This window comes from Annulohypoxylon truncatum (genome assembly GCF_022578515.1).
Source record: "Annulohypoxylon truncatum strain CBS 140777 unplaced genomic scaffold F4807scaffold_55, whole genome shotgun sequence".
Taxonomy (NCBI): domain Eukaryota; kingdom Fungi; phylum Ascomycota; class Sordariomycetes; order Xylariales; family Hypoxylaceae; genus Annulohypoxylon; species Annulohypoxylon truncatum.
Window position 1 is genome coordinate 1 of NW_025953841.1, and position 21,125 is coordinate 21,125.

Below are 21,125 nucleotides of genomic sequence, written 5' to 3' on the forward strand. Positions count from 1 at the left end.
CTGACCTGACCTGACCTAAAAGTCAGGGACCTGACCTGACCTGACCTAAAAGTCAGGGACCTGACCTGACCTGACCTAAAAGTCAGGGCTGTTGTATTATATAATCAGTCAACCTTAATTCAATTGACTAATCAACCCCTGGCACTGCAGACAACTGGCTATACCAACTGCAGTTCAATTAGACTGTAGGTCTAATCGCACTTCAATTAGATTATAGGTCAACTGTTGATCAGCCGTTGTTTAGACTGCAGGTTTAACTGTAGATTAACCTTTGTTCAATCAGGTCAATTGACTTTAGCTGGTCAAAGGCCGTTCTTACGTAAGCTAGCCCTTTGGAGCGCTAACCCCACTAAAAGGAGCGATGCACCCAATCAACGACTATAAAAGGGGACTTGCCAAGAATTCGTCGGTTCAGGCCCACTATTCCACCCCCTACAACCAATCAACGCTCCTACAAAGTGATTTGCCAAGACTTTGTCAAATCAGGTCAACTGACTTTACCAAAAATCTGATTACATAAGCCGGATTTGGACCGGATATACCCAAGGGCCCACTAAATCAGAGATTCTAGTCAATCAAAGCCCGGCGATAAGCCGCTATCTCAAAACTGCCTATTTGAGTAATTTTTCGAAGGACTTCCCAAAGGAAAGAAAAAAATCAACGCCACAATAACCCTTCGTAAACTCAGGGCATATCCATGCAACGCTTTTGTAGATCTATGGTGATACTCTTGTGAACAGGCCAGTTGTGGCTAGTCACCAGCGTTTCCAATGTGGCAAGTAAGGCACGGAACATACCTACACGTACCACTAGGAGACCATAGAAAACATGAATTTCATCCTCGTCGTCTAACTTCCACAGCCCAATCTCTAGTCTTCGATGAGCACTTCGATTTTCCAAGCCACATCCTTGCCCAGTCTGTCGACGTTCGCTAGATCTGCCCTCTGCCCCGGCCAGACGCAGCTCGGCTCCATACTCGATACTTTCTTCTTCTGATCGCGGCCTCGGCGCCCGCGGTTGAACCAGTCCTACAGGTGAAGAGACATCTTGCCTTGTTGTGTAGTCTGACGTGACCGCACGCCCCCCTGAAGGCATGACTAGCCAGGCATTTTCTAGACTTGACGCAAGCTTCTCACACATGGAGAGTATTAACATGGTATATTCCGACCTATACCTACAGGAAACGCATAATAGAAGACCCTCGCAACCAGCCAAGCACGTCTTGAGCTGCTGTAGAAACTCTTCGGCGGTTCCTACTTGGTCCTGTAGAGCAGATACTAGCTTGATCTCGATAGACTCGTGTATGCGAACTGCCCGGCTAAAACAATTGCATGTAGGTACACTGTCAAACAATAGGCTTGCTTTGGCGTCCTGGGCTGCCGTCTGACTGCCTTCTGCGACCTTGCTGCGAGATTCGGGCTGGAAACCAGGACTGGAATCGCTATCTAGAACGTCCAGCGATGGCATATCAGACGCGAAGCTATCAAGGACTCCTTCGGCCACAAATTGAGTATCAAAGTTAAAGACATACTCGCTGTCCGTGTTCGAGTTGTGCCGTTGGCTCCACGCAGTCGTATCGATCATATCTGACGCCTCAGAGATCGTGTCAGGCCCCTGAGAGACACCGGTAGTTGCTCCTACGTTGCTTAGGGAAGTACTAGAGACTTCGGTATTTTCAGCAACGATATGGCGGCTACCTGTATCAGACATCAAGAGCGAGGGCGAAGTTTCGGGGTATCCCTCGGCACCTCTTTTCCCCAACTTAGAGCTCTGAGGGGCTGGATAGCGACACTGGATGTTTTTCGCCAGGCATCTCTGACATCCACCTGCTTCGCCAGTGCATTTTGACTACGGAAAAGAAAGGGGCTGTCAGATATAGGGCGAGATTGGTGTTTCGAAGCTGTTTACCTTTCTCACACGACACTGCGCACAGGCACTCCTTGTCAAGGCACATTGGCGTTGCTTGTTGAAAGGAGCATCTGTTGCCTCCAATAGGAGAGAGGATGCGTTTGTCGACTGGTCGTACCTAAGGGTGCCGAACATGGTGACGATCGAGAAGATTCAGATGCCAACCTTGCCGCCGGGCATGTTTCGCTGTAGTATAGCTATATTTTTATATTCCAAGTCACATTACCTACTACCTTATTATCTATATGTTGGTAAACACGTACCTAGTAGGTACATACAAGTACATCACTGGCAGTACTCAGGTTACACAACCGATATAAGTATCATGTACGCTTTCCAAAATCATGCTTTCAACAGCTATTGCGGCAGTGTAACCAACGCCTGAGCATACCTAGCGCATGAAGATACAAAGGCATGTACAAATGCATACCGGACCCTACCCTGCCTACCTAGATAGGTATATATATAGGCAACCAACCAATTATCAATGATTTCAGTCTTCCCCGCTTCCAACTGACACAACAACATAATCGAGTTTAGTTTAGGAAACTTTCTGTAATTGGGTATTGAATCATATCCTGTGTTGACTATGCAGCTTCATTTCTCATCTGGTACTGCAAGTCTCGTGGGCTTGTCGGTCGCTCTGATTGTAGTCATATGGCTCGCTCAGCTCATCGGCCGAGGCCTTTCGGTAAGGCTCAAATTCCGCGCTATGCGGTCTCGCGGTCTTGTACGCTACCTACCTCTTCCTAATAATTCAGACACATCGTACTGACAGAAGAACTAGCCTGTCCCTGAGCCACACTCTTTTCTGTATGGCCATATCCCACTGCTGAAGACTCTAAAGGAAGGCTTGCCAAATGATGCACACGACACCTATGTTCATAGGAAGCTTACCATGAATTGGCCTAAATATTTCCCTAACCAGAAGAGTTGCCCTCCTGTAATTTACTTAGATCTTTGGCCCCTTGCCTCTCAGCCATTCATCTATGTAACGAGTCCGGAGGCATGTTTTCAAGTAACCCAGCAGACAGCCCAACCGAGACACCCCATGTTCTCATGGGCTTTATTCCCAGTAACTGGCGGTAAAGACCTGATATCTATGGATATGCCGACACATCGCATATGGCGTTCCAGATTGAACCCGGGTTTCTCACCAAAGAACCTTTTATCGCAAACCCCTATCCTTATTGAGGAGGTGGGTACTTTTGTTCAGCAGCTAAAGGAGAAAGCGGGAACAGATGGGAATTTCGGAGATTTATGCCATCTTTACGATAGGACCGTGGCGTTAACCTTTGATATCATCATGCGGGTTTCCCTGTAAGCAAGTCTTCGAAGTTGGGATGCTAGGGACTGCTGTTAATGCAACCGCGTTTAGTGATCTACAGGTCAGAGAACAGACTCGAGGTCCAACGCCGATTCTTAAAGCGCTAAGAGCATTGATCCGTCATGTCAAAGGTCCAAACATCTGGTCTGAACTCGAGCGCTGGACGCCGTCATATCGCCAGGATGTTGCCCTCAACTCCAAAATATTACGTGATAGTCTACTACCCCAAATAAAGTCCCGTTTGCAGCCCGATGCTAGCAGTGAGAAGACTGTTATAGATCTCGCCGTGAAGGAATACAAGAATGAGTACGGAAATGAGAATCGGCAGCCAAGTCCTGATTTCATCGATACGGTCATATCCCAGCTCAAGCTCTTCATACTCGCCGGCCACGACACAACTGCTCAAGCAATGTAGGTATAGTCTTCTTGCAGTGGGCTTGTGTCTCTGCTGACGTCTTCTGGAGATGCTGGGTCTTGTACGAGATCACCAAGTCCCCCGAAGCTCTCGGACAGATCCGAGCCGAGCACGACGAAGTCCTCGGCCCGAACGTCAAGCTCGCGGCTCAGATTCTTTCCGCGGATCCCCACAAGCTCAACAGCTTGCGGTACACGACGGCAGTCATCAAGGAATCGCTTCGCCTTCACCCGATAGCCTCGACGCACCGCCGTGGAAGTCGCGGTTTCAGCTTTGCCTGCGACGGGACCACCTATCCTACTGACGGCGCCATCATCTGGACGAGTCCGACTGCTATCCACCTGCGCGCCGACCTGTGGCCACGGGTTATGGAGTTCCTGCCCGAGCGGTTTATCGTCGCCGAAGGCCATCCGCTCCACCCGGTGAAGAACGCGTGGCGGCCTTTCGAGCTCGGGACTACCAAGTGCATCGGCGAGGAGCTGGCTATGATCGAGATGAAGCTCGTGCTGGCGCTTACCATGCGCGAACTGGACTTCCACTTTGATTGGGAGGGTTGGAACGCGCTGCAGTACGTAATATCGTTATTAGACTTTTCATTCCCTGCCACTTTTGCAATTCTTATGTTGCTGTTGCTAATGTTTACTAGGGGACGCACAACACCACCGGATTCTGTGGGTGGAGAACATATCTACCGTGTGGGCAGCGGTATCGGCTCCGTCAAAGACAGGCTACCTACTCGGATCAAGCTTCGATAACTTCGTTAGTAGTATTTTTCATAGGTGAAAGTAGCCTTGGATTCGGTATTTGGACAGACTACCCAGTGATGCGGAGTTGGTGTCACTAAATATGCGTATCATTATGGATATCGATCTGATTTATGATATCCCTTTATACTTCTTGGAGGTTTGAGGGAGGTGTACATTGAAAAGGGGCTCTGAGGGGCTGAGAAATACGTGCTGCTTACCTAATGCGATTCACATGTAAAAAGCACAGACCATGTGATGCTAGGATGTGCCAAGCTTTCGTAAGGCGTCTTTCGTTTTCTAACTCTGAACAAAAATGCGAAAAATTCAATTCCTGAACCATTTTCACATTTCGCATCACGCGAGCCTATCATCTGTTATTTTAAGGCTCCCTCACTGCGCCGTTTGCGACACCCGCCATACACCACCGCCACACTTCGTCACCAGTCTGACCAGTTCAGCCTGACCAGTTTTAAACTGTCCGACGGAAATTATCTATTTCGTATGGGTGCGAGTATTCACCCGAGCCCGGTTTCCAACACCACCTTCGGACCCACGACCCAATTCATCGAAGCAACGAGAAACACAATGCGGCAGGGCGCGACTCTGCTGCATCACCAAAATTCTTCAATCTGGATTCGGTAGCGCTTCTCGCTTCGTCTTTTTACAGCACACCTTTGTCGTCTGCGCATGAACGCGGACGTGAATCTAGAAGGGATAAGCACATTCATTCTGCCCTCTGGCCTTTGCGATTCTACGATTTGCGACAGATAGTTACTGGCACCGTCCCCATATCGCCTCTACCTTTGTTTCCTTATAATATGGCTTTTCGCGGCAAGCCGATCATCCCTGCCCCTCCTCGTGTGATATCACCGAGCCCTACACCCTCCGAGACCCAGGACGAGATTTCGCAAAATTCCTATCTTGGTCCAGTCACACGTTCTGCAGCGAGGCGCCGACAGCTAGGCAGTGTTGCGCCCCAATTACCTCTGCACGAAAACATCGACGAGGAGTCAGATCCGGAGCTCCGGAGGGCCCGGAGTAGATCGAGAAGCCCAATAAAATCTCGCAACGTCGGTGCTCTTGCTTCCGCCAGGTCCGGTCGCGCCACCAAATCGAAGCAAAAGGATAAAGACGAGGCAAAGGTCAAGGAAGGGGAGACTGCAAATGGTACTTCAAATGGTCATTTGGCGCCTCCCACTCCGGGATATGCACCCACCATCGCGGGGTGGGACTGGCGTGATTTCAGCCGTAGCCCCAGTCCGCTCGGCCTGATTCCGATACATCGTCATTTCAAGATTTTTATCCACAAGCACGAAGTACCGCGCAAGGTGCTGCATGTGTCGATCGGCTTTCTCGTGTACTGGCTCTACGTCAGCGGCACCCAGACCTCTTCGGTCACTCCCTTTTTGATGGGAGCCTTGATCCCTATTGCGACTACGGACTATTTACGTCATAAGTATGCTTCTCTAAATCGCCTCTACGTGAAGTGCCTTGGCGCTTTGATGCGCGAATCCGAGTATAACGGCTGGAATGGAGTCGTCTTCTACTTACTTGGCGCCTGGACCGTCCTTTACTTCTTCCCTAAGGACGTCGCAGTAGTGGCCGTTATGCTCTTGAGCTGGTGCGATACGGCTGCTAGCACTTTTGGCCGATTGTACGGAAGATATACGCCAAGAATTCGACGGGGAAAGTCCCTAGCTGGATCTCTGGCTGCATTCATCGTCGGTGTGGCTACGGCCGGTTGGTTTTGGGGCTGGCTGGCTCCGAAGACAGGCCCTTTCCCTGGAGATGAACATCACCCTTTTATGTTCCAGGGCTTCTTGCGACTTCCGGAGTTCGCCTCGTCCGCGCTCGGACTTTCTGAGTTGCAAAGTGTCGTTGGTGGTCCTATCGCTTTTGGGTTGTTGAGCTTATGGTCGGGCTTCATCGCGGCGGGAAGCGAGGTAATCGATCTCTTCGGCTGGGACGATAATCTCACAATTCCCGTCCTCAGTGGCATCGGAATCTGGGGGTTTCTCAAAGTTTTCGGATAGGCATAAACTGGTCAGACAGTGTAGCCCTTTACAAGGCTTCGGGGATATTTGCAAGGCATTCGGCGTTACGGAGGGGGGATTGGTGCGGAAAGGCATATGATCGATTGGTCTTGGTAGGCAGGCTACTAGGTATGACTAGACAATGACGGTTACTTGCGATTTCGATGACATAAACTCACTCCTCTCACGATTGGAAATTTTCTAGAATTTTCTCAAGACATTTCTCCTTGACAAACATGGAATCTGGGCAGGGTCACACAGTTCTTTGGTAATTTTAGCCGCCCCTATGAAGTTTCTTAGACGCAATTCAACAAGTCTTAGACTAGCAGGCCATAAAGTAGGTCAGTTGAGAAGGACCGACGTATTCTGCAGGTTTGCCACGGGCGTTGGCCAGATCTGTAGGATCAGCTTGCGGGATGTCGTGCATGCTTCGCTTGGACTTAGTACAAAAAGAGAAAGGGAGGAATCGTTACGCAGGCCCTATGGATGCGGCCAGCATGCTATTTACCTCCGACTTACACAGCATGACCGACGAACTGTTGTCCAAGGCTAACGATCAGTCGCGTTCAAAGATTTCAATAAGCTGGGACGAACAGAAATGAAGGTTTCTCGATCCCTTATTTCAATACACGAAAATTGACTGGATCCCGTTCCTACATGGAGGGAGCTGGAAAGAGAACTCTCATGGTTAGGAATCCGCCACTCTAAGACGCAATCGAACCTTTAAGGTATCGTCGAGGCATACTCCGGCTCATCTTCCATCCTATTAGAAGATGCCCCATCATCATCATCGGCGCGCAAGTCCTGCTTGACTGCATACCAATCCAGCCAGGCCCTGTCACTTACTTTCGCGACCAAACAGCTTGGATACATCGGATAACTTGTATCCACACATTCTGCGCCGCCGATACACTTATCAGGTACATAATACATACACTTTCTACATTTTCTACATTTTTCACATATTTCACATTTTCCCACGCAACCGTTAGTCTCTCCCGGAATCTCTATTATCTTCTTATTCGTACTCCCCCATCGCTGATCGGTCCGTTGGCAACTTGGATTCCTGTAGGCCTTGGGACCCACGATGAGTTGTCTCGTGGGTGATGTAGTATCTTAACCCGACCCTGCATATTCAAACTTATAAGCTCCATGTACCAATGCGCCTCACGCTATGTGCAACCGTCCATTCTTCGGTGGTGATTACATCTGACGCCTCGAGCAGGAGGCCTCTTCTCTAGGTCGTTTTACTTAAAACGTATATCGTCAGGTCTTTTCGATAAGGTCGCTTTACTTGAAGCAAAGTGCCTACGGACCTAGACGACACCGCTAGATGCCGTTTTCGTCGTACAAACAGGTCATTGTCTACCGGACGCGACGGAGCTAGTTGCAACTAAGTAGTTCGCTAGCCTCACGCTGTCTGGACTCTGGACCCAAGCTCTTGGGATATTCCCTGCGACTGGTCCGAGGCATATGGTATCCCGAAGCCATTCGCATGCCGTGAAAGTCACGCCTCTCCACACCACCTCCCTCCCGGCAACAACTGTTATGTACGAATGAGACATTCTTTAGACTTGATGTCGTCTTAGTCGCATTATCCTAGCTTCTCCATACTGAATCTAGAAGAATTGCCCCTCTGCCCCGCTCCCTGTAGCTCTTTGTGTCTATGAAGAAAGGTAAAGGATTCCGGCTTGTATAGTCCCGGTTCTCATGAGACTGAGCATAGCATTACAACGTACTAATACGCAATCAACGCCAGCATACGTAGTAATTGATCACGCCTAGCCAGACCAATTGTATTGAACACGAGCTCGGGAACATTTAAACCCCATAACATTTACCGAACGGCGACTCGGTCTATCGCAATTCGTCTCACTGATGAAGTGTCTTTCCGGCTATACCCTGGTATCATGTACGACTTAGTCTCTATAAGTTTTCATTCTGCCTACCACACGCTTTTTGCGCCTTTGACGCTTATTCGTCTAAAAGAGCAGACGAAGAAATATGCAGCCAGGTATCTCAGTTCGTTTCGTAAGACATATCGATCAACGGAATCTAGCCCGAAGAGGCGAATTGCTCTTTTCTCACCCTACACATCTGGACATTCGTGCCAGCTCATCATGCCTCAGTGTACATGTACGTACCGCCCCGGTCAGAACCACTTACACCGGAGCTTGCCTATTCCTTTATCCATACTGTGTGCCGTGTTTCTAGGAAAAGCGGAAAAGCTTCGGTGTATAGAGGATAACCTGTGACATTCTCATATCCAATCCATCTCTTCTTAGTTCCAATGGCCCATTTTAGAGACCATTAAGTTCTTCGAGAAAAAAACTAGCTATCAATACATAGTCGTATATCTTACTAGTATTCTGGGATTATGTATGCCAAGACTATTCTTGATAACCAGGGTGGTGGGGCATAATGCATTTTGTCTACCATCCATGGTATTTGACGACCCCCCTTTAATGGAGGGGCAAGGCGAGGCAAGCAAGCGGAGCACTTCCCCTTTCGCCGTACCAAAGAATAGAGCGCGGGTACGTAATAGCATGTATTCTCCCCCGTCAACTATTCCCCTTACCCTCTTCTAAATTCCCTGCCCATGACGGAAATTCTACGATTTTGGACCAATGAGAAAATTATATTGCCGAAACTTTTTAAGAATTTCTGTCATAAAATTATTAAAGGACCATACAAAATCCACGATGAACATTCCCAATGCGGAAACATAAGGTCGCCTCAGAAGGTATTTCTTGCATGACGGCCCCGGCTTCTGGGAATTTGGAAGAGAAGAGGGATACTTAAAGGGTTAAGTGTCGTCGGAATAAAAACTAATAATAATAATAATGAAAGTAAAGCGAGAAGGGGCGGAATTGACAGGCAAGATAGAGGGAGAACAGCAAATAAAATAGAAATAAATAAATTTACTTCCCAAATGACGCTCTCATTCTCATTCGGCTGGTCCTGGGGCTTGACAACACATCACACAAAATGCCCGATCTTGCTGCACTTCTGCCTGACTGGCCAGTAGCTAGCAACGTTGACATTATTCGAACGTTTGTTTTCTGACCAAGACCACCCTACGCCCTTCCCTCCTTTCGACAAATTTTTTTATCTTGCTTGCTCGGTTCTTCCCAAAAAGTTTTTTTCTCTCTTTTCTTTTCCCTTATTCCACTTTTAGAAAGCCGATCTCGACCAACGAGCTCGTCAGCCTAAAGCTACAACTCGCAGAATATGCAATCCGCTTCCCACGCTACCACCCCCCTTTCGCCCCCAGCCGGAGCCCGCTTTCTTTTCTTCACGAGCCATGGATCGGTGGATTTGTCGATGAAACCTGTCGCTGCTTTTGCGACCTCGTCTTGCGTCTGCCATGTTCCTGTCGTCAGGTACTACTAGTTAGCGTCAGCGCTCGTGTCGTTCGGCTCTCTAAATAGGCTTAGACGGTACAACCGGCTGGGCGAGGGTCGAACGGGAAAGCGGTCTATTTACACTATCTACATAGACGATAAATCGCGTCGAAGCAGACGGGTCTAACGGTTATCCGTCTATCTACACGCCCCCCCATTCAATGACATGATGGTATAGACACTTATACGTACCACGTCCAATCCCGATGGGCCAACGTACACCCACGCCCACCCTCTAGAGGCTAAGAGCCTTCTCGGTAGAGTTCTGACATTCTGATATATTCAGGGATATGTTCCATCATCTGAATTCTAGAAAATCCGTCTTCCTTCCACTTACTAGGCTCCTGGCCTTCATGGGACAGAGGTAGATTTCCTCTTCTATGCCTACAGTAAGGCGTATGATATCTACTTATAGAAACGCCTTTTCTGGCTCTGTTCTCCTTGTCATCATACTCTCATGGCCTCCACAGTCATCCGCAGTAGTCTGCTTGCCTACCTAGCACCTCGTTCTTATGTCAACTATGATACCCTTATTCATCCTTTCGTCTTACTGCCGCAAGAAGCCGGTTGGTCTCATTCGTCGTTTCCGCAGCCGCTTCCCCGATATTCTTCAACCCCCATGTCCCCACATACTTACATACATCCGCATCCACGTACATACATACACTCATACATATACTTATACATATACATACACTACATTGGCCCTTTTCTTCCTCTCTTTTCCTGATGTCGAAACAATCACTGGACGTACCAAGGTTTTGTATTTCCCGAATTACTAGTCTGCCTGCCTGTTTCCCCCCTGTCCGCAGCGCAGTAGCACGTCTCCCAGATCCTCCTGCATCTTATACTCGCACTCCCCTTACCATCGAAGGCTGCCTTTCCATCAAAGGGAAAGACATAACCCGTCCTATCTTTCCCCCCATAGCATGTCGTTCCTGGGTGGAAGTGATAGTCGTCTCTTTTCGGCATATGGCTCTTAAGCTACCAGAAAGCTTACCAAAGTTCATTCTCATGTGAATCGACTTATACCATAAGCGAAAAGACCGAACCGATGGACCCCGATCCAAGTCCCATACGTGTTGCTGTATTGTCATTGTTGCCCCTCGTCTGGACCAAACATGCATACGCCCCCGTGGAGATCTGCCCACATTGACACGGCATGAAGATGGCCAGACTGCCTCATCACGTATGCGTGGTCTTCCTTATACATATCTTACTTTTATTTCATATCTTCTACCTTGTTTCTCTTACTCTCCTCGTACCTAGTTCCCCTGCGTGACTGGCTGGCTCACCTAGATGGGGTGTGGTTCACGTAATACCGTACTTCGGTAGACCAAGGCATTATATGCCTACCTAGTCATGTAAAGTAAGTATGTATACACGTATATGTATATCACGCTGGTAAGGACCAGGGTCTATCGGAAAAGAGGCACATAGTACTGGAGCCCTATTATCATAGCTTGTCGATACATACCAATGATCGGTCCTATCTACAATGCCATTACTGTACCTACACCGTCAGTCCCATGTGTAGTTGTACTTGTGATCTGTCATGCTCTTGGATAATTCTTCCTAGTCCATCAGTTCGGGGAAGCTAGAGCCCTTGCCTCCCGCTCGCCTCCCCCATCCTGACTCCCTTCGACCAACAACACTATATGGAGCGGGGTTACTCAAGGACTCACTCGTCGATCGACGAATCGTGTCGTCGAGACTTATCCCCTATGGACGGGACTAGAGATGGTCCGTCCCCTCGTCGTTTGATCCGGACGAGGGAGTTTTCCCTTCGAGAAGTGAGTATGAAAAAGTATAAAAGGGGGTGCTGTTGACGGGTTGAGCTCGTCTTCTTCTTCTTCCTCTTTTCTTTCTTTCAAACAACTCTCAACTCCTCAAGTCTTCTCGGTCGTGATCTATCCAGAAGTTATCTTTCTACCGGTGACTTAGTTTGTCAAGACATCTTTGCTCTTGACTCACATACAACACATACACCTACCTACCTTCACACAAACAAAGGACTTAGAAGCCTTGCCTACATAGTCACACGCACATCTTGTCTTGCAAGTTTCGTTGCAAACACTCTATTGCTGTCTTACTTATCTAGAGTTTCTACTCTACTACCACTGATATCCCTACCATCACTCCACCTCTTACCACACTCTACCCACAATGGCCTCCTATAACACGCAGTACTACGACACGGCGGCGATGCCCATCCCGTCCAAGGCGGAGCAGTACCAGCAGTACTACCAGAGCGGTGGCAGCAACTATTCGGTCTCTCCTACAGAAGATGACCAGCGGGAGCGCGACGCCTCCGTGACTTCCGGTGTACCATCCTACGGCGGCAGCACTAGCAACGCCGCCAGCTACGCTACCAGCTATGCGAGCGGCGACTACTGCGACAGCAACCAGAGCGGCGGTTCCGCCAGCGGCGTTGACTTCAATGACTACATGCAGAACCGGTTTGACGAGTCCTTCGACCCTATCCCGTTGGACCGGAGCTTGGCCCGTCAGGCGCAAACGTGAGTTGTCTCCCCTTTACTCCGAACTCCCCAATTCCCGATTTGTCCATTTTTCGACCCCCTAGCTTCTCACTTTTTAAGCGAGCAAAGCGAACGGGGCGCGAGAAATGACAAACTAGAAATTTTAGAAAATTCGCAATCAGGAAAATAGAAAAAAAACTAGCTAACAGCAAACCTACAGTTCCGGCAAACTCAACAACAAGCACCGCGAACTCCTGGAGATGCAAGCGGCGGCGCAAGCCCGCCTCGCCCGCTCGCGCGCCCGGTTCCAGCAGGGCCTGAACGACGCGCGGGAGGTGCACGCGGATCTGGAGTGGACGTCCAAGAAAGTCTCGTAAGTAATGCAAAATCCCTAAATTCCAGGTTTTCTACTTCTTCAAAATCACGCGGCAAAACAATTAGTGGAGTTTGCATATCTGCATAATTGCGGGGGGCGGAGAGTGAGAAGAGCCTCAATTCAAAAGGGGCAAAATCTCCAAACTCGCAAATCGCAGTCTTTGCGAGAACACTCCCATCCAATCCCCTAAAATCCGCAAACCAGCGAAAATAAAAAAAGTCAGAAAATCCAGCAAGCTAACAAACCGGTGCGACAGTTCCCTAAAGAAGAAGGCGGAGAAGAAGCACTCCAAGGAGTACGAGAAGGCGCGCGAGCGATACCCGTCGCCCGACTACTAAGCTCCCTAACACAATCGTTCGCCCTGTGCCCTGATCTGGTTCGCGCGCTCCGTACACATATTTGAGCCGCATCTAGAGGGTGGCGACGCGATAATCTGCGCATCATTTCCGCCGGTGAGCCTCAGCCGAAAATAAGGGGGCTCATCGGAAAGATTTTCCTGCATTACACACATACACACGCGCGCACAAAACCTAACCCACGTATTTTCTGCAACATGTCGTTTATTTAACCTTTTTAGCGGCCGATCGCCTCTGCGTTTCCGGGCGCGCCATCCCTTTCCCCCTGTTCGTGTACGTACATCATGTACATCATGTACGGCGTGCGGGTGCGTGGTTGCCATCACGCGAGATCTGGGGTTGCTTGCTGCGAGATCCCTCCGGGGAAAAATGTCTCTCATATGCACACCCCCCCTCCCTTTCCGCATTTTTCACTTCTCTGTTTGTGTGATTCCCAGAAAAACTTGTTGCTGCGCATACCCCTGTCGTTTTTTTCTTCATATAAGTTGGGTGGGAAAGACAAAAACGCAAAAGTTTCACGTGGCGGAGGACGGAGCTGATTCGACAGTCTTGTTATTGGCGGCGGGGGAAAAATGACAAAATAGACGCCCGTTATTTTTATGCATCGCTGCTTTACGGCCGGGGCAGCGTGGTACGTATCGAGAAGGTGTGTGGGTAGCAGACGCAACGCAAATCCCGTTCTCTGTTCCTGCATTATCCTGCTCGCTACTCACGCGAACCGCATGTGCTGACGCACAGCGCAAGCGGACCGGCGGTTAGCTAGTCGAGCAGGGCTTGTTTCACGAGGTTACGAGATATGATTGGACGATTTCGGGCGATCCGGGGGTACCATGGCTTAAAAGCACACCATCTTTTGTCTCTAGCAGGGTACAGACGACGGGATGACGCAGGTCTGACCGATGAACCGGTTCCTGCAAGTTGGGTCGACCGGGGAGAGAGAGAGGGGCTTGGGGTTAGAGTAGCGGCAGTGGATCGAGCTTCCTAGGGGCACACTCTGGGGCGCGAGACCAAGGATGTACTCGTAGATAGATCGCACACTACCTCCGTAACCTAGCGGCTGGGACGACACTTGTCCGCTTTAGGGTATGGATATTACCCCTTTTGTAATAAGTCGGCGGCGGCGTAGGCGGTGGCTGTCCATTTCTGGGCCCAGAGTTTCCTTAGAGAGTATTGTTAGGTCGGTAGCGTGCTTCTCCCAGACATAGTATGTAATACAATGATTCCCAGTTCGGTGACCCGTCCCAACATCGTGTATATGTGTGTATGTACCTCCGTGTGTCTAAGACACAGTGGACCGTAATCGCCCGTAACCCCCTTGGACCAATGAAAGCCAGGGGGCACAACAGTTTGATCGGTGACTTGGGACGCTGAGATGAATCCACCGTAGACCGAGGTAGGTAGGCACCTTCATGTAAGTCGATGGGTGTCACGTGATATAGTGATGCCCAATTATTGTTGGGTGCTCCAAACGTGTATACCAAATATCGTGTCTGGTTGGGTGTTAGTATACCTGCACGAACGCAAGAGTTTGTTAGGTACCTAGGTAAGTCATATTTCTCTTTGCCCCCTATCTTCGTCCTTCGATGAACGATATGGACTGATTAAATCATTGCTCGCCCATGGCAATTCAACTAACCGACGCCTGACCAGACCGAGACTTTGCCTCCTCCCATGACATCCAACTGCCTACCGGCTCCAAGCCACTGGCCTTCTCCAGTGCCTCCCATGGGTTAGTGTTCGTACTCGGGTCATAATAGCCCTCCCACCACTTCTTTCCTGGCTCATGCCCTTGACCACCTCCCCGTCCTCGACCTCGACCTCGACTGGCTTGATGACCGCCACGACCACGGCCACCTCGATAACTTGTGCCTCCGTCGATGCTTGTTGTTGAAGATGGAGTTCCCCAAGCCTGATCAGAGGAGACTCCAGTTATACTGTCAATTTTAGACTGAATGTCGTCATTTAATTCAGCCATAACAGCTGTAGGTGGGCGCGATGTGTCCATGTACTGTGGCCCTGGATTATCGTTACTCTGGTCGTTGAGGCTATCACGAACATCGCTTTTGGAGACATTGGGTTCATCTTCGTCCTCTTCGAGGTCAATCTCATCTTCGTTTCGAGTTCTTACACCTAAAGGTGTTGTGTTTGATCCTGTTCTGGCCTCCTTGACAGTACCGCTCTGGTGAAGGGGAATGGTGGTTGATGCAGTCACAGCTTCATCGGCACGGGGGTTGAATTTGCGTCGCTTGTTAGCATTCTGCATGCCGAAGCTTGAGAAGCCCATGGCTTCTGCCATAGCAGCAGCTGTGTCCTCGTCACTTTCCATGGTGAACTACCCGGGGTCCGTTATTGGTGAATATTATGGGAATGAAGTCGATATATGTGAATTCCTCAAAATTGTGTGGGGAAAGGAACTTAAGACATTCGTTGGCAGGGTTACATGAGCTAAGTGCTTTAGGGCCTACTCTCTTATCTGAAGCTCAATACGAGTCACTTGAATCGAGGATCCGACTTTTGTTGAATATGAGAGATGATGTTGGAAAAGGGCTCTGGCTCTAGGAAGAGGCACGTCGAAAGTTAGCACCGAATTTGCGAACGAAAAGGAACTTTTACTAACATTAAACAAGTGTAAAAGTGAGACAAGGATATTGGCTGACTCATCATGACGGAATTCTTAGCGTAACTCGATTTCTGCATTAACCAGCTAGAGAATCACGAATCACTTTAGACGTGAATTTTATAATGGAATATGCACGGATCGGAGCGTAAAGCTTGGGATCGATAATAATATGAAGTTAGTGAATAATATCTGCACTTAAACAGACTTCATTGCTGCTTATTGGACTTCTTGAGCCCCTCCATGAATTGTCTCTCTTCCAAAGAACATCTTAGCGATATTAGTAGGCTCAATATTGCCTGCGAACATCCATAATGCCTCTGTAAGCACCCCATAATTGACTTTTACTATATAGATTACCTCCCTAATACGTAATTTTACAGACATCTACTAGGCAAGAAATCATGGAACGTCTACAACCCTAAGAACATCGAGCGCGTGAAGCGCGACGAAGCAGCCGCCAGAGAGCGCGAAGAAGCCGAAGAGCAACGCCAGCAAGAAGTAGACGCGGAACGCCGTCTGGCCATCCTACGTGGCGAAGTCCCACCGCCTTTGCCTCCGCCCGAGCCAAGCGCCGACGACGAAGCCCCTAGCCGGAAACGAAATCGCGATGAGGAGCCAAGGAGAGAGCGTAGGAAGCGTAAGCGCGTGGGCGAGGACGATACAGATTTCGAACTGCGACTTGCGCGAGAACGGGTGGATACTGCACCAACGACGAGTAGCGCGCTTGTGAAGAGCAGTGACGCCCCGCTCATGGATCACAGGGGTCATATCGACTTATTCCCCGACGAGCGATCTCGCATGCCATTGGAAAAGAATGCGGAGGCGGAAAAGGAAGCTGCGAAAAAGAAACGGGAATATGAAGACCAATACACTATGCGCTTCTCGAACGCCGCGGGCAAAGACGGACTTGTTGGTCCTTGGTATGCGAAAGGCGGTGATATGAAGGATATTATGGATGGTAACCTAGAAGCTCCAAGCAAAGATGTGTGGGGTAATGAGGATCCAAGACGCAAAGAGAGGGAAGCTGCGCGAGTTATCTCTAGTGATCCCCTGGCTATGATGAAGAGAGGCGCTGCGAAGGTTAGGGAGGTCGAGAAGGAGAGACGACAGTTGAATGACGAGAGGGAACGAGAATTGAAACAACTTAGGAAAGAAGAGAGAAGAAAGGAGAGAAGGCGAAAACGAGAAGGAAAGGAAGATCATGACGACCTTGAAGGGTTTAGCCTAGATGGCACCTCGTCGAGCAAGCCTCAGGATCGATCGCAGGATGATGACGGTCACCGGCAGAGACGGCATCGCTCACCTCGGAATGAGGATGACCGGTCCAGGTCAAGACATCATTCTGAGCACAGGGAGCGCCGGCACGACGACGAACACCGGCGTTCCCGATCGGATCATCACGACCGAAACTCAAGCAGCTCAAAACATGACCGCCGGCGATTAGGGAGAGCGGATCATTATTAGCATTGCATGGTTTGTTTAGTAGTATGGAGTTTGTCTTTTGAGTATCAGATACCCCCTCTCGCCTTGCGAAGAAGTCCATATGAATTGAGTATTCATGGTTAAAACTTTTGGATTATTACTTGTCGCCTTCCAATGTGCTATTGCTTCATGGGTATCATTACTTTCAAACTCCCAACCGTGACCAACTTTGCCTATTTTCTCTCTTTCCATGGTAAGCTGATATCAACCTCTTGCATATGCTTCTCAACCAGTTCTACAACCTTCGGCGCATCCTTCAATTCCTTCAATACCTTGATAATTTCCTCCGCCGTCTCTTTGCTTAGACCTTCCTTTCGATCACTGTATATATCAACGCCCTCCTGCGTAAACAGCGTCGGCGCAAACCACGTCACAGCCCAGCGCTCAATACCTTCTCCTTCGCCCCCTCCCTCCGCCGCGTTTCCTTCACCACTCGCACCACGCAGCGGACGTTCACCCCATCCTAAAACCTCCCAGTGGCTACTCGCAATAGCCAGCAACCCCTTCCCTCGCCACGTCCACGCCCCCGGTATAACCGGGTCCGGCTTCTCAATACCCACGACAGTCTTGACGCCACCCTTGCCGCTCCGCTTCTCGTACTCGACCAGGTTGTCGTTGGCGCCGGCCACTGGCTTGTACGGCGCGTACGTGATGCGCACGTTACGCGCGGAGCGCCACATGCTCAGCGTGGAGTGCGTTACAATCCACGTGCGCCAGAGCCATTCGAGGGGCGGAGAGACAAAGGGGGCGCTGGCAGTGGTAGTTGGGTTGGCTTTGGAGGAGGGGGAGAGGTATTTGGAAGGCGCGCGGAGGTTGATTGCGGTTGGAGGTTGCGTGTTAGACGCTGTTTCTGTCATCGTGGGAGGAAGCTTTCGTGGTTTCGTGGAGGGGTTTAGATAGTCAGGGGTAGTTATATGGTTTTAAGTCAAAACAAAGAAATGGGATAGGTTGGCGATGTCTGTCGGATATGCAATTCGGACGCGTAGATACCTGTAGGTAAAGTTTTTATAAGAGACGTCAAGAAGGTGTAGAAAAGCAATTGATTATTTGATTAGAGCTATGGTCCAGGGAGCTCCTTTCGTCATATTCATGCGTCAAAGCTCGGGAAGTTCTTATCCGGCGCATATTTCAAGGGTATAATTGCACAATTGGAACTTGCATAGAAATAAGCTGAACTAGAAGTGTCATTTATAGGAAGATTATGGTCAATAAGATCAATTGATAAATAAGAACAGATAGTAAGTACCTCTTATTACTATATTTCCAAGGTTATCTCTTGCTTGACCCATCGAGGATAGAAGAAACTAGGTAGATTTTGCTATCAATGACGATGTCGAGCAGAAGACGCCTGCTATCTAATTGACACGTGATCTTATAAGTTTATGTAATATATTTTGATTAGTATCATCTACATTTGAAGTGAGACATAGTAAACCTTTCCAATCTAGAAGTCAAAATGACTGAACGAATCTTCTCATAACTTCATTACTCTAAACTTGTCTTTGAACTAGATCAATATTATCTACAATGTATATGTCTCATCCCCAGTCCATCTCCGATATCAGCTTCCTCCATTTCAACAACTTGTTCATGGTCATAATACATCACATCTTGCTGATCCATTGAGTCTCCTCTGGTGCCTTCCGCATGTCTCCGTCGAATCCTATCCGTATTGTGGGACCGCGCCGGTCGGAACAGTCGGGCAATGTTCCGCCTCATACCTAAAATTTGGCCATCCCCTGGATTCTGAGCGATGTCCGCCAGCGGGCGATTTCGTAGCTTGAGCTTCTGTCTAAATGTAGAGATCTCTAGCTCAACCCGGGCTTCAGATACGTCATCTCCGCCTTCAAACGTATCATCACGTCCTCGGGGATATTGGACTTCAGGAATCCAAACCCACGTGATGAAGGCCCCTAGGAGCATCGCTGGGCAGAACCCTAGCAGAAGCGCCGCAAACTTATGACTATAGTCGCCTGTATAGACCACTAAGTTGGTTAGTAGCAAAATTGTGATCACTCCGAGCTTCCCGGAAGCTGCCGCAACTCCGTAGAACGTGCCCCGATACTTTGTTGCGAAGAGCTCGGCCGGAAGCATGAACGTCATGATGTTGGGACCAAGGTTAAAGACGAATTGCGCAAGCACATACAAGGTCATCGTCAACGCATGCTTATCCGTTTCAAAATTAACGGAAAAGGTCCCGCCGTTGATCGCGAAAAGCGCTGCGAGCGCAACGAACATCCACCCCATCCATGTGGTTCGAGGCAAGTAGTCGACGGCAAACAGGATAACAATGCTCCCTGGTAGAGCTCCGCTTGAAATAGTCATAATATTCCGTATGCTGTCTTGCTGGAGCATTTCGTATATCGTAATGTTCGGCCGGGCCGGATCAGCTCGCCATGGAACATTATTGCACGCTAACTCTCCCAGCGACGTAGAAACATTTGATTGGGGCGGCGCATCTGAAAGCCAGATTGTGGAGATAAGTTTCGGGTTGTCAAGGCCAAGCCCGTCTAATGATTAATATTAGCAATTACTCCATTCGGGTCGAGAGTTCAGAAAGAACAGACGTGTTGCAAGGAATCAGGGGAAAAGTCAATGTGACGTACAATAAGCTAGGTCCAACAACCACCAAGTGGCCATAACGCCAAGAAGAGCACGCCAACGCCCTTTTTCGGCGAGATGCTCCTTTAGTTCTCGCATATAGTCAACAATTGACTCCCACCGACTCTTTTGCCGTGTTCTCAAATTGGATATCGGCCTTTTCGATGACGATTGAGCCATAGGATAGCTGTGATTAGTAGGCTGGAGAGCTGCGTCAAGAGGAAGGACTCGGCCTACAGCTGCGACAGCGTTCACAAGTTCGCCTTTTTCTACAAGATAGTGAGGGGTTTCGGGGATTATCCGTCTTAGGAAGAGCGAGATAAGAGCTGGAACTGCCCCGATTCCAATTATTGTTCGCCAGACAACATCGATAACCGGTGAAGCGACATCGTAATCTGTCTCATCAGGGGACAACCCAAGCCTGATGCTAATCCCCCGCAGTATAGCTAAACCAAAGGCGTATGCAGCAAATTGACCCAGGGACTGCATTAAAAACACAGCCGCTATCATTCTACCTCGGGACTTCGTCGAAGACCATTCCGCAGCTATGATCGTAGAGAGTGGGTACTGTCTCGTGTTAGCATGTTCCTATGTTTATCTAGTTAGGGTAAAGCCAAGCAGTATTTTCTAACCTCTGCTCCAAGTCCAATCCCTAACATAGCCCGCCAAAACCCGATCCAACCGTACACATTCATCGAGTTCAGATGACCCGAAGAGGCCGTCGTCATCCCAACTGTCGCAACCACGACAATGCTTAGCTCAAGACCGTATACAGCTTTTCGACCATATCTGTCTGCCAGGTGGCCGAATATGAGCATCCCGATCATCGTCCCCGTTAATGTTGTCAGGTTGATGACCAATGAGTTCGTTGACCACCAGTGAGTACATTCTGGATAGACGTAACTCAGGGCTGGGCTAATGACGTTCACGGCGAATATGCTGTAGGATGTTGTGAAAAATCCCGAGGCAGCAACCCACCACACCTTCCACTGAAACTTATCCAGGCCTGGATAGTCGATCACGGACTGGACTGCTCTCTCTGGGTCGTGTAGGTCCTACATTGCATCCGTGTGTCAGATGAAATTCTCGAGTGGGCAATAATTGGAAATTCTAATACATACGCATTCAATCTCGTCTGCAACGCGACCAGTTGCAGCATCTAGGCTGGAGAAGTAACCACCCATTACGTGCTACAGCGCCCTTCGACGCTTCTAAGATATCGTGAGAATATCTTCAATCGTTCACACTCCAGAGTTAGACAATATGAGTTCGGATCTGATCAAGTCTACGAATACCTAACTATTTATCCCTTAAATTACGAGGTTTCGTATATCGAACTACGCCCAACCATTTCGGTTAAAGTTATTACATCGCCCT

At 49.1% G+C, this 21,125-nt stretch overlaps 8 protein-coding genes across 8 annotated transcripts; 4 read left to right on the forward strand and 4 right to left on the reverse strand.

Annotated features, from left to right (window-relative positions):
• Positions 1-684: 684 nt before the first annotated feature.
• F4807DRAFT_465545 (uncharacterized protein) lies at positions 685-2,043 on the reverse strand (the record flags this gene model as incomplete). Its single annotated transcript, XM_048002289.1, has 2 exons — positions 685-1,848; positions 1,909-2,043. 2 exons carry the CDS (start codon positions 2,041-2,043, stop codon positions 685-687), a joined length of 1,299 nt encoding a protein of 432 aa, XP_047849039.1.
• A 276-nt stretch (positions 2,044-2,319) lies between these two features.
• On the forward strand, positions 2,320-4,735 carry F4807DRAFT_328684 (cytochrome P450). Its single transcript, XM_047995237.1, has 5 exons — positions 2,320-2,638; positions 2,696-3,228; positions 3,287-3,646; positions 3,700-4,218; positions 4,297-4,735. The coding sequence occupies exons 1-5, from the start codon at positions 2,498-2,500 to the stop codon at positions 4,403-4,405; spliced, it is 1,662 nt and encodes a 553-aa protein (XP_047849040.1). The 5' UTR covers positions 2,320-2,497; the 3' UTR covers positions 4,406-4,735.
• Position 4,736: 1 nt separating this feature from the next.
• On the forward strand, positions 4,737-6,637 carry F4807DRAFT_328719 (uncharacterized protein). Its single transcript, XM_047995238.1, has one exon. It carries the CDS (start codon positions 5,215-5,217, stop codon positions 6,427-6,429), a length of 1,215 nt encoding a protein of 404 aa, XP_047849041.1. The 5' UTR covers positions 4,737-5,214; the 3' UTR covers positions 6,430-6,637.
• Positions 6,638-11,831: 5,194 nt separating this feature from the next.
• Positions 11,832-13,224, forward strand: F4807DRAFT_328778 (uncharacterized protein). Its single transcript, XM_047995240.1, has 3 exons — positions 11,832-12,352; positions 12,534-12,686; positions 12,946-13,224. Exons 1-3 carry the CDS (start codon positions 12,000-12,002, stop codon positions 13,025-13,027), a joined length of 588 nt encoding a protein of 195 aa, XP_047849042.1. The 5' UTR covers positions 11,832-11,999; the 3' UTR covers positions 13,028-13,224.
• Positions 13,225-14,551: 1,327 nt separating this feature from the next.
• Positions 14,552-15,556, reverse strand: F4807DRAFT_328757 (uncharacterized protein). The gene has a single exon (XM_047995239.1). It carries the CDS (start codon positions 15,369-15,371, stop codon positions 14,673-14,675), a length of 699 nt encoding a protein of 232 aa, XP_047849043.1. The 5' UTR covers positions 15,372-15,556; the 3' UTR covers positions 14,552-14,672.
• Positions 15,557-15,828: 272 nt separating this feature from the next.
• On the forward strand, positions 15,829-17,234 carry F4807DRAFT_446716 (uncharacterized protein). The gene is made up of 2 exons (XM_047999835.1): positions 15,829-15,984; positions 16,046-17,234. Exons 1-2 carry the CDS (start codon positions 15,977-15,979, stop codon positions 17,127-17,129), a joined length of 1,092 nt encoding a protein of 363 aa, XP_047849044.1. The 5' UTR covers positions 15,829-15,976; the 3' UTR covers positions 17,130-17,234.
• F4807DRAFT_328814 (uncharacterized protein) lies at positions 17,226-18,433 on the reverse strand. Its single transcript, XM_047995241.1, has one exon. The coding sequence runs from the start codon at positions 18,002-18,004 to the stop codon at positions 17,321-17,323; it is 684 nt and encodes a 227-aa protein (XP_047849045.1). The 5' UTR covers positions 18,005-18,433; the 3' UTR covers positions 17,226-17,320.
• Positions 18,434-18,597: 164 nt separating this feature from the next.
• F4807DRAFT_471941 (MFS general substrate transporter) lies at positions 18,598-20,932 on the reverse strand (the record flags this gene model as incomplete). The annotated part of the gene is made up of 4 exons (XM_048002975.1): positions 18,598-19,657; positions 19,754-20,315; positions 20,381-20,803; positions 20,870-20,932. 4 exons carry the CDS (start codon positions 20,930-20,932, stop codon positions 18,666-18,668), a joined length of 2,040 nt encoding a protein of 679 aa, XP_047849046.1. The 3' UTR covers positions 18,598-18,665.
• Between the last annotated feature and the right edge of the window lie 193 nt (positions 20,933-21,125).